This window comes from Schistocerca piceifrons, chromosome 5, assembly GCF_021461385.2.
Source record: "Schistocerca piceifrons isolate TAMUIC-IGC-003096 chromosome 5, iqSchPice1.1, whole genome shotgun sequence".
Taxonomy (NCBI): Eukaryota; Metazoa; Arthropoda; class Insecta; order Orthoptera; family Acrididae; genus Schistocerca; species Schistocerca piceifrons.
In genome coordinates this window covers 437,143,224-437,155,322 of record NC_060142.1, presented here as the reverse complement: position 1 = coordinate 437,155,322, position 12,099 = coordinate 437,143,224, and the positions used below count along the sequence as shown (strand labels likewise).

The following is a 12,099-nucleotide window of genomic DNA, read 5'->3' as shown; positions in this document are numbered from 1 at the left end:
TGGTGCAGGAAAGATAACACACACACTGAACACTAGTGCCACTAAAGATGACCAAAGTCAGAGCTATCGATAGTGTGAGACTACGAACTCGCAGGGGATGTAGCATTGACTCTGTCCCTCTTTTTATTTTTTAACAAAGGAGAGAGCCGGGTTCCAACAGAGTTTAAACAAAAACCTCCATCCCTATAAACGAGGTTGCTCGCTAATTTAATCTCAACTGCCTCCTTAATAACACTGTCCCAATAGCTGGACGCGCATGCCAATATATCAGTGTTATTATATACCATGGGGTGAAAGCCATGTTCGGCAATAGCAGATCTATTTGGCTGCTGTAATCATGTGTGCCGTTTATGCTCAGTACATCGGTGCTCCACGGTCCTGATAGTTTGACCAATATATGCCATGCCGCAGCTACAAAGAATGCGATATACACCCGCCTTACGCAGACCAAGATCATCCTTAACAGAACTAAAAAAAAATGGTTCAAATGGCTTTGAGCACTATGGGACTTAACATCTGAGGTCATCAGTCCCCTAGAACTTAGAACTACTTAAACCTGACTAACCTAAGGACATCACACACATCCATGCCCGAGGCAGGATTCGAACCTGCGACCGTAGCGGTCGCGCGGTTCCAGACTGAAGCGCCTAGAACCGCTCGGCCACGCCGGCCGGCCAGAACTCAAAAACGCTCTAATTTTAGATGGAGGACGGAAAACACATTTCACATCGTATTTCCGTAAAATCTTGTTGCAACTGTTTTCTACGTAAGGCAAAAAGGCAGTAGACTTAGATGTCGACTCAGAATTATCATCAATCACTCGATGTACAGTTGGTCGATAGCGCAAAGCAGTCTACAGGAAATGTACTCACACCGACTTGTACTTACAGGCTAATAGTTGTCACCATCCGGCTCAGCGTGAGAGGTACTTCGTATCTTGGTACATAGGGCACATGTCGTTTCTGACTTTTCCAGCTGAGCTTTCCCATCTTGAAGTTACATTTCGTCAAAATGGTTATAGAGATAGACAGATTGACCGTGCGTTGCGCTATCGACCAACTGTACATCGAGTGATTAATGATAATTCTGAGTCGACACTTAAGTCTACTGACTTTTTGCCTTACGTAGGAAACACTTCCACCAAGATCGGCCGTATTTCACGGAAATACGATGTGAAATGAATTTTCCGACCTCCAACTAAAATTAGAGCGCTTTTGAGTTCTGTTACGGATCATCTTGGTCTGCGTAAGGTGGGTGTATATCGCATTCCTTGTAGCTGCGGTATGGCATATATTGGTCAAACTATCAGGACCGTGGAGGACTGATGTACTGAGCGTAAACGGTACACACGATTACTGCAGCGAAGTAGATCTGCTATTGCCAAACATTGCTTGGATACTGTTTTATAATAACACCGAGTTATTGGCATGCACGTTCAGCTATTGGGACAGTGTTATTAAGGAGGCAGTTGAGATTAAATTAGCGAGCAACCTCGTTAACAGGATCATTTTATACGAGATGTGAGAGAAACCTCACCAGCTGCCGAATCTGTGAGGATATTACCTTCTATCATGGGATAATTTTAACGTGCCAAAGGGCAGGATTACAAACTTTTCGACGGTTCAGATACCATAGTAGTATTCTAATCATAAGCCGATAAGTCATAAACCAAATTTCCTGTTTCCTGTTAAAACCGACTAAGAGGAAGAGAACGAAACAGTACATTGTTGTGTATATAAATGTACTGCCGTAATATTTAAAACTGGATGTGAGAAAGAAAACGAAACCGTACATTTTCACAGAGCAGTATTACCTTCCTCGCATTTAGTTTTAAAAGAAAATCTGTACAGTGTTGTTTAAAAAATGTGTATCCTATGTCTGACTGAGTGCTTATTAGAGTACCATGCGAAAATTTGAAGTAAATCAGTCAAAACCTTTTCGAGACTTTTTCTAACAACGATTCCCATTCGTACACTGATGGAAAAAAGTAACAACACCAAGAAAGACTAGTGCGACGTAAACGGAAGTTCGTACGCGTGTTTGAACGACTGAAAGAAGATATCTATTCGAATTTCATGCCAGTCGCTTGAGAGTGGTGTTAGTAGCGCCACTATGAGGAAGCAAATCAGATTTGCGTTAAATACTAGCGGTAACGGTCAAGAGTGTTGGTTACTTTTGAGACTGGGCGTGGTGAGTTGATGTAGTCAAGAATGCCTTTAAGGCAACAAAGACGCCAATATCAACACCTCAATTAGCTTGACGAGATCGTCCAATAGGGATGCTCGAAGCTGGATGTTCCTTCTGCGATTTTACAGAAAGATCGGTATAACCCGATGGTTCCTGTATCTACGTTCTTCCTGTGTTCGGCCTGCACCGTTTGTGACTGAAGTCCTTCTTGTGTTTTTCCGAAACCCTCTAACCCAAAAAAACAGCCCATGCTACCCGTGTAGCCGCCTCCTGCGTATAGTGGACACCTGATCTATTCAGCGGAACCCGAAACCCAACCACACTTTGGCGAAAGTCGAGGAATCTGCAGCCTAGACGATCGCAGAACCGTCTGAGCCTCTGATTCAGACTCTCCACTTGGGTCTGTACCAGAGGTCCGCAATCTCTCCTGCCGACTATGCTGCAAATGGTCAGCTCTGCTTTCATCTTGCAAGCAAGACTAGCAGCCTTTACCACTTCTGTTAGCCTCTCGAAACCAGAGAGAATCTCTTCTGATCCAAAGTGACAAACATCATTGGTACCGATGTGATTAACCACCTGCAGCAGGCTGCAACCTGTGCTCTTCATGGCATCCAGGAGGACCCGTTCCACATTTGGAATGACTCCACCCAGTAGGCACACGGAGTGCATATTCGTTTTCTTTCCCTTCTTGGCAGCCATGTCCCTAAGGAGCCCCATAACGCGCCTAACGTTGGAGCTCCCTCCCACCCTCTGTGATTGTCCGGATCTTGCAGACTGAAAGATTTCCTCTGAAACAGGACGGGCGACAGCATCTGGCTCGCGACAGTGTCAGTCAGACAGCGCCTGGAACCTGTTTGTCAGACAAACCGGGGAGGCCATAACGTGCGGCTGCCTGGGAAGTCTTTCGCCGCATGCTACGCCCCAGGGCGACCTCCCACTCGCCCACAGGTGAGCGTCAACCTCAGTGCGAGCAGTAACTGGGCTGGCCACAGGTGAGGACCGATCGGAGGACTCGGCCGTGCTGGACTTCCGTTGGATCCCCACGGCCGGCCCACAACTGTGGTGACCATCCACTGCAGCCTCTAGCTGTGTAACCGAAGCCATCACAGCCTGAAGCTGAGAGCGAAGTGTCACCAACTCGGCTCGATTCCGCACACAACAGTCGCAGCCCCTGTCCATACTAAAGACCGTGGAAAATAAACTATGCAGATAAACGGACTATCGTCACGTGCTGCGGAACTCTACTGTAGACCCTGACGAAAACGCAATAACTGTGTCTAATAAATTGTATTAACACGCAAAGATTCAAATACCTAACTACCGAAGCACTCAGGTGAAACTAAATAATTCGCCCCTGATTTAGAACTTTTAATTTAGCACAAAATCGGTTTAATTTCCGGCGCAGAAGGAAACGCGAGAACTGTTGCTATTAGATATTAAATGAACACGCAGAAACTCAAGAAACTAAACTATTAAAGCACACAGTTGATATTATAAAATTCACTCCTGGTTAGGAACTCGTAGAAGTCACAAAATCGGTCACTTCCTTGTTGCTGCTTGTGTCTCGGACGGGTGCTACTACCTAACTGAAATCTTGTCGTATCTCCCGACCTTTTACAAGTATACCTCTTCCTCTTGTGATCCTTTAACACAGTATTTCCTATTACTAGCTGAAATTTATTGCAAATTCAATTAATCTTTCCTCTCTCTAATTCCTAGTACCAAGCCCATATTCTCCCGTAACCTCTCTTCTACGCCTTTCCCTACAATCACATTTAAATATTTCATCATCCTTGGCGCACTAAATTTCCCATTCCAAATCCTCATATACTGTCTCTATCTTTTCTTCTTCCGCTTGTGACGTCGGCAGATATACTTGCCGGTGTTGGTTTGTTGTCGATTCTGACGAGGACCACCCTATCACTGAGCTGCTCACAGTAACTTATTCTCTACCCTGCCTTCATATTCATAACGAATCCTACTCCCGTTATACCATTTTCTTCTGCTGTTGATATTACCCTATATTCATCTGACCAGAAATCGTTGTCTTCTATCCATTTCACTTCACTAACTCCCACTATACTGTATCTAGATCGAGCCTTAGCATTTCTCTTCTGAGATCTTCTAGCTTCCCTACCACGTTCAAACTTCTGACATTCTACACACCGACTTTCAGAACGTTATCCTTTCGTTTGTTATTCAATTTTCTTCTCTTGGTCACCTCCGCATTGGCAGTTCCCTTCCCTAGATCCGAATCGGGGACTAGTCCGGAATCTTTTGCCAATGGAGAGATCTTCATGATACTTTTCAACTACAGACCACGTGTCCTGTAGAAACACATTATCTGTCATTAATGCAGTGGTCTCCATTGCCTTTGCTTTCTCATTTCGTTGATCATTGCTGATTCTTCCACCCTTAGAAGCAGTTTACCACCCCAAGGACAAGATATTGCCTTGATCCTCTATCCGCTCCTCCGCCCTCTTTGAAAAGGCAATTGGTTGAATGAGGCGAGACTTCTTAGGCCGGAAGTCTTCGGCAGCCACTACTGATGATTTTCGTTTAAAATTTAAGCGATGGCGGGGTTGAAACACGGAATGGAGAACATCTTGATTACTAATCAAATATGCTACCCGTAGACTACGGTGGAGTTGCAATGTTAACCACTAAAATGTGTTACCTAGACAAATATATCCCGAAATTTCATTGCACTACATTCACTATCTTTTGGTGTTCCGTTTTTCTCCTGTCAGAGTATGTTACACACATATTTATTCATTAGAAATATATACAGCCTACATCTGTCCGAATTTTTATTAAAGTATTATTTAAAGATTTGGAGTGAGTCGGTCAAGAACGTTTGGAGATGTTTGCTAAGAAGATTTCTACGTTATATATTACATACATATTTATATATTATATGCATTTAAAAATTATATCACCTACGTCCATCCGAATGTTTATAGTAACTGATGTAAAAATCTGAAGTAAATTTCTCAAAAACTTAACGAGATTTCTGTCAACAGCGTTGCTTCTTTAAATACCCGTGTGGAAATGTATCTTACTGAAGAATTCTTGAATCAGTGTAATTACTATCCCAGTCTCATGTTCCCTGAGTCAGTTCCTTAGACTATAGCAAGTCCATGAATAATTCCATTAGTAGTGAGCGAGGACTAAGGCAATTTTCAGAACACAGGTAAGTCGTATGCGCTTTTTAATAATATTATTACAGCGTTCTGTACTATAAAACATCATCTTTAACACACCCCACTCGGCATGCAGAATAATTTGCTATGAAGTGCATTTTGTCTGTACATCACACATCACACTGATAGATGTTACTGGCTATGATGAGGGGGATTAAGCACTGGATCCACAGCCCAAGTAAAATTAACGTCTCGTATCTTATAATTTATCATGTTGTAACATATTATTCCTGGCAGCACCGGTGTGTTCGTCCTGTTGGATATTGTGAACGCCAGAGGCGGTTTCTGGTACACAGTGGTATGGACTTTTTGGGTGAGATTTTCCGTAATCTTTCTAAGTGGGGTGTGGCTGGGGATTTCCAATAACAGCAGATGTTTTCCATCAGTCGCTGAAAAGTTATAGTGGGGAAACAGCACCTTCCACTGAAGTTCTGTTAGAGGGAGTAGAAACTGACGAATGAAATGCCTGCAATTTAGCTCCTTAGTTCTGACTGGCGGCAAGTACAGGGTGCCCACAATGAGACTCCAACATTTTAATATCCTATATCTTTCTCATTTCAGATGGTAGACCTGTGATTCCTGAAGGGGCAGACAAAGCAACTCAACAAGTTTGTGGTGTGCAAATTTGATACGCCAAGTGGCCGTAGCGGAGGTGCAATGAATTGCTTTAGCAAAATTGAGGATATGAAGGAGCGTGCACCAGTGGCCTGGTCGTATGCAGAGACACAATCGGCGACTCAAGTGGAAAGAAACTTTCGTCGAGTTTACAACAAATCACCCCCGTCTTTCAAGACTATAAAGTAGTGGTGTCATCAGTTATTGGCTACTGGGAGTGTTGCGAAAGGGCATGGTGGTGGTAAGCCTGGGATCAGCGAACATCATGTGGAACAAGTGCGGCAGTCATTCGAACGAAGTCCAGAGAAGTCAGTGCGACAGGCAGCACGAGAACTTCGTATGAAACGATCAACAATGCACGAAGCGCTTCATCAGCGATTACGTTTGTACGCATATAAAGTGCAGATTGTGCAAGAAATGAAGCCTGATGATCGACGAAAGCGAGAAGAATTTGCATGTGTCATGTTAGATCGCATTGCCGCGGACGAGACATTTTTATCACGCGTGATGTTTACTGACGCGGCAACCTTTCATGTGTCAGGGGCTGTCAATCATCACAATGTGCGCTTCTGGGGGTCCTAAAATCCACATGCACCTAGGGAACACATGCGCGACAGTCCGAAAGTTAATGTGTGGTGTGGTTTGATGATGAATCGCATTGTTGGGCCGTTTTTCTTTCAGGAGCCGACTGTGGATGGAACCATCATGTTTCAACAGGACGGTGCACCACCCCATTGGAGCCTTGATGTCCGAAAATTTTTAAATGAGACATTCCCGCAACGATGGATTGGCCGTGGAGGTCCAATTCCTTGGCCGCCACGTTCGCCCGACATAACCCCCTTCGATTCTTTCTTGTGGGGTTATGTGAAAGACCGGATATACGCTACACCAGTAAAGGGCCTGCAAGACTTGAAAACAGCGCATAAGAATTGTCATCAACTCTGTCACAGAACAGATGCTCCGCAACACAGGGCACGAAATCGATTATAGACTTGATATTCTTCGCGCTACCCGTGGGGTCCATGTTGAAGTGTACTGAACCGTCCACCCGTGTATGAAAACTTGATGAGCTGCTGTATGATTTCCCTGTATTTGTTAGTCAATAAATTGTGTTTCCTCTCAGATTTTATGAGTTCAGATGTTGGAGTCTCATTGTGGACACCCTGTATTTTAAAATTATTTGGATTCGGGTTTTGTTATTGAAGGTGAGTACTTCCCTTGTAAGAGCGCTGCACCACTAGATAGCTAAGGGTTCCCCTCGCCTGCAGGCCGATCATCCCGCCGGTGTCGCTGACGAACCGGCGTGACCCGTACCTGGCGACGCGGCGGGCGTCGCGCGCGGCGCTGCACGTGGCGGCCGTGGCGAGCGCCGGCGGCGTCGGCGTCGGCGTCTGCAACAGCGCCAGCGGGCTGCTCTCCGCCGGCAGCGACGCCGCGCAGAAGCGCACCCTCAGCGACAGCACGGGCGCCCGCTCGCCGCTCGCAGAGATGGTCGACGACGTCTTCGTGTCGACGCCCGCGCTGCGCGGCGCCTCCCCGGAGACCAAGCAGCGCCAGCAGCAGCACCCCATGACGGTGAGTCGCGCCTCGCCGGTCTTAGCACCGACAACTGACTTCTATTTTTTGTTACGACCTCTGAACGACAAGGGTAGCCCCCTTAATGGGTTCTGTTTTCTTCTTCTCCTGCCACAACCTCTTCATCCAACTGTTGTGCTTCCGAGATCTTCAGCGTTCTCTTCTCTCCTCCACTGGTGACTCTCTCTCTCTCTCTCTCTCTCTCTCTCTCTCTGTCTCCATTTCCTCTATCCTTCTCTTTTGTTGCTCTCTAACATATTGGTAGGTGTGCACTTTCTTCTCTAGTTCTCCTTGTTCGCCAATTCCGACCAATCCTTTCAGAGTTAAACAAATCACTTGCTTGCCCTACCCATTGTTTCTCAGAGTCTTTTGATCATTCTATCTCAACCGTGGATTTAATTTTCAAAGAATATTCTTAAAAATTTATTTTATTTAGTAGCGATTCATCAAGAACATTAACACATTTAATCGCACTTTGTGAGCGTGGAAGTAGTTGCCAGGGAGTAACTGAAGAAATCAAAATCAAATTGCTTTTAAAAAATGGGAATTTTATTCCTAAAAGATTTTTTTATTTTATTTTTTTGAAAGAAACGTATTTTTAATTATAAGCAGAAAGCACCCTCTAAATATCAAGTTACACTTTATTCACAGGCAGAAAGAAACAAATTTTTGAGTGTATGAGCTTTCGGGCTGAGAACCTTGCCGCTCCCTTTTGACACGGCCGTAGTCACGACCGCTCACAACAATCTCTGAAAGACTACACTGGTGCAAATCTGCAACACACCAGATTATCTTAAAGCAAAAGTTTTAACAATTGACACAAACACACAAACTATGCACCCCGTAGGAGGGATGGAAATGGTACAAAATACTAAAATTAAAAGATTAACTTGCCACCGAAGGTGCAACTTGATTTTGACTTCTAAGAAAAGTCTGACGGTGGAAGGGTGGCAACTTTATGTACTAAAATGACCATTTAAATAAAAGCCCATGAAATGCAATCTTATATAAAATTATACAAGGTTGGCCAAACGAGTTACCATGCTCTACAGTACACATATACCGCCTCTCAAGATTATAGGCACGATAAAAATATATTTCAGGAATTAGGCCGTTACACTCCAAGCAATAAATTCTTTAACACACTGAATCCGACAAACATGACAGAGGTAGCTCCGAACGACAGACATACAGAGAATATCGGCCGCTGTCGAGTAAACCAAGATACCTACACCTTCTAACTCGGCCTCACCAAGATCAAGGCATCAAACACCACTCAAGTCAAGTTTAAAAGAATACAGAAAACACAAGTCACAACTGTCAAATCACTACGGAAGAAGGCTGAGGGTTCTAGACAACAACACACACCACTTTTTATCACACGCGTGAACGGCTGAGGAAACAATAATCCACAAATAACGAACAAATCGTAACAGTCGACATTTAAAAGGAAGTAACCAATTACCCAACTTGAAGATCCTGCTTCGGAGGAAAGCGAGAAGTCGCTCTCGCAGCTAGCGCCTCCAAACGCAACAGCGCGTGCCCGCCGCCAAAAGCCTCGGCCTGGCTTCGCGCTGTGGAGACTGCGTCGCTGCTCAGTTCCAACGAACCAACAAGGTCCAACCACATCCCGACTCGGAAAATGGTGTTCATCCTGAGAATCCAAGACGTCGTTGACTAAGACGACCGGCCGAGCAAACGACCAACGGCAGCCCGCTTTCGCCGACAGCGGTCCCGGCGAATACTAAAACCATACGTACCCGGCTGTTGCTGGCTGCCTACTCTTCCCGACTGATCCTGGTGTCGACGCTCAGCAGACTACATGTCGCCATCCGACGACCAGCCGACCGATCGACCAACGGCCTTCCGTCTGCTTCGACCACGGTCCCGGCGCGTACTTGCACCGTGCGGACCTGCCTGCTGCTGACTGCCAACTCGTCCAACAGCGGAGTAACGACGAACCCGACTCGGTCCACATCCTAACAGCGACGGAGACTTAGGGCCGACTGACTAACATGCGAGTGTCTGCCATCCGACTGACTCTGTCGACTCACTGCACCGACTCCCAGACTCACCGACTGGCGAGCTCATAGCGCCCCCTCAAATGCACGTGAACAGGCTACCTTTCCCCTTTCCCACTAGAGGGAGACACCAAAACTGCGATTGTCACAGCGGCGCCACTGCCAGAAACGGAGGGAGACTGCTTCACCCTACGCGCTGCGGCGCGCTCTTCAAAACAGCAATTCTTACCACGGTTCACTATCCATATTCATTCTGATCAAATAACCCATGACCTCTTACCAACAATCAACTGAAATGTCAGAATGTTGTGTAATATTTGATTATCTTTACCACTTACACATGAAAAAGCAGGCTGGAAAATCAAGACGCGTGAAATCAATGTCGAAACTACAAATTTATGTCACACCAGTACCCTGGTCTACGGTGTGTGACGTATATTGCGTTTCAACTTTCTTTTTACAATGGCTCCAAGCAATGCGCATCTCCGCTCTTTCTACTCGGGCAGCTTCTTTTAACATAGTGGCTAGTGACGCCCTTGTTAGAGCTATACACGGAAGCGACAAAAGTCATGGGACCACCTAGTATCGTGCCGGACCTCATTTTGCCCGGAATAGCCAGCAACTCCACGTGGCATGGACTCAACAAGTCATTGGAAGTCCCCTATGGAAATACTGACTCGTGCTGCCTCTAAAGCCGTCCATAATTGCAAAGTGTTGTCGGTACAAGATTTTGTGCATGAACTTACCTCTCGATTATGTCCCATAAACGCTCGATGGGATTCATGTCGCGCGATCTGGGTGGCCACATCATTCGCTCGGAATGGCCAGAATATTCTTCAAACCAATCACGAATAATTGTGACCCCGTGACATAGAACATTCAATGGGCTCTAAGCACTATTGGACTTAACATCTGAGGTCATCAGCCCCTAGAACTTAGAACTACTTAAACCTAACGACATCACACACATCCATGCCCGAGGCAGGATTCGAACCTGCGACCGTAGCAGCAGCGCGGTTCCGGACTGAAGCGCCTAGAACCGCTCGGCCACCGCGGCCGGCGACATAGGACATTGTCAACCATAAAAATTCTATCGTTGTTTGAGAACACGAAGCCCATGAACGACTGAAAGTGGTCTCCAGGTAGCCGAACATACCCATTTCGAATCAATGATCGGTGCAGTTGGATCAAAAGACCCAGTCCATTACATGTAAACACAGCCCACAGCGTTATGGAGCCACCACCAGCTTGCACAGAGCCTCGTTGACAACATGGCTCCATTGCTTCGTGGGGTCTGCGACACACCCGAACCTTACCATCAGCTATTACCAACTGAGATCGGGATCCGTCCACCACGCCACGGCTTTCCAATAGCCTAGCGTCCAACCAATATGGTAACGAGCCCAGGAGAGGCGCTGCAGGGCATGTCGTGCTGTTAGCAAAGGCACTTGCGTCGGTCGTTTACTGTCATAGCCCATTAATCTGAAATTTCGCGGCACTTTCCTAACGCATGCGTTCGTCGTATGTCCCACACTCATTTCTGATATTATTTCACACAGTGTTGCTTGTCTGTTAGCAATGACAACTCTGCGCAAACGCCTCTGCTCTCAGCGGCCGTTAAGTGGAGCAAGTCGGCCCCTGCGTTATCCATGGTGAGAGGTCATGCCTGATAATTTGGTATTCTCGCCAGACGCTTTACACTGTGGATCTCGCAATACTGAATTCCCTAACTATTTCTGAAATGGAATGTCCGATACGTCTATCTCTAACTCAGTCTGTTAATTCCCGTCGTTCAGCTGTTATTACGTGGGGACAGCTCCGACATTGCACTGCCCTTTTATACCTGTGGACCTGGTACTACCGCCATCTGTATGATGTCACTACCCCATGACTTTCGACAGCTCTGTGTGTGACATAATAACGACTTTAATTCGAATTCAAGTGATATTTTGTATATTGTTTGAGGCTGAAAGTTAATTTTGTGTGTAACTCAACAGAAATGGCTGCCCGCCACGCAATTTCTAGACGCTGCGAGTATTACCGTGCCTATGGAGTTCTGTCAAAACTTAATGACAACCCATTTGCCTCGACGTGCATGTTGCTATTTAAATGTATTTCGGTAACTACTCAAGGAGATTAGTCCTTACGTCTTGGTTCCTCTGTGGGTATGATTGTGCCATTAAAGGAAAGTGATGCTGTTGACGTAGGGGTACCTTTTCCAGGTGTGACGTGCTCACCAGTGTCAGAGTATCCTGTCGGTGTGTGCAGGTTCACACCGTGCTGTTCGAGAAGGGCCCAGGCAAGAAGTCGCTGGGCTTCAGCATCGTGGGCGGCCGCGACTCGCCCAGGGGCCACATGGGCATCTACGTGAAGACCATCTTTCCCACGGGGCAGGCCGCCGAGACCAAGACACTCCAGGAAGGTGAGCACATTCCAACATTCAGCGCTTTATAAACGAGCCCCTCCAGTATCTTCGTTTGTGTCGCCACTTACCGAAG

The 12,099-nt window shown here is 46.1% G+C and overlaps 1 protein-coding gene across 1 annotated transcript in view; it reads left to right on the top strand.

The window, feature by feature from the left end:
- Positions 1-12,099, top strand: part of LOC124799063 (proline-rich protein 36-like) — a 488,916-nt gene that overhangs the window by 392,357 nt on the left and 84,460 nt on the right. Inside the window, exons 14-16 of the mRNA XM_047262601.1 lie at positions 7,129-7,210; positions 7,359-7,580; positions 11,870-12,023. Coding sequence (XP_047118557.1) covers positions 7,129-7,210; positions 7,359-7,580; positions 11,870-12,023 — 458 coding nt within the window. The remainder of the gene's footprint in view (positions 1-7,128; positions 7,211-7,358; positions 7,581-11,869; positions 12,024-12,099) is intronic.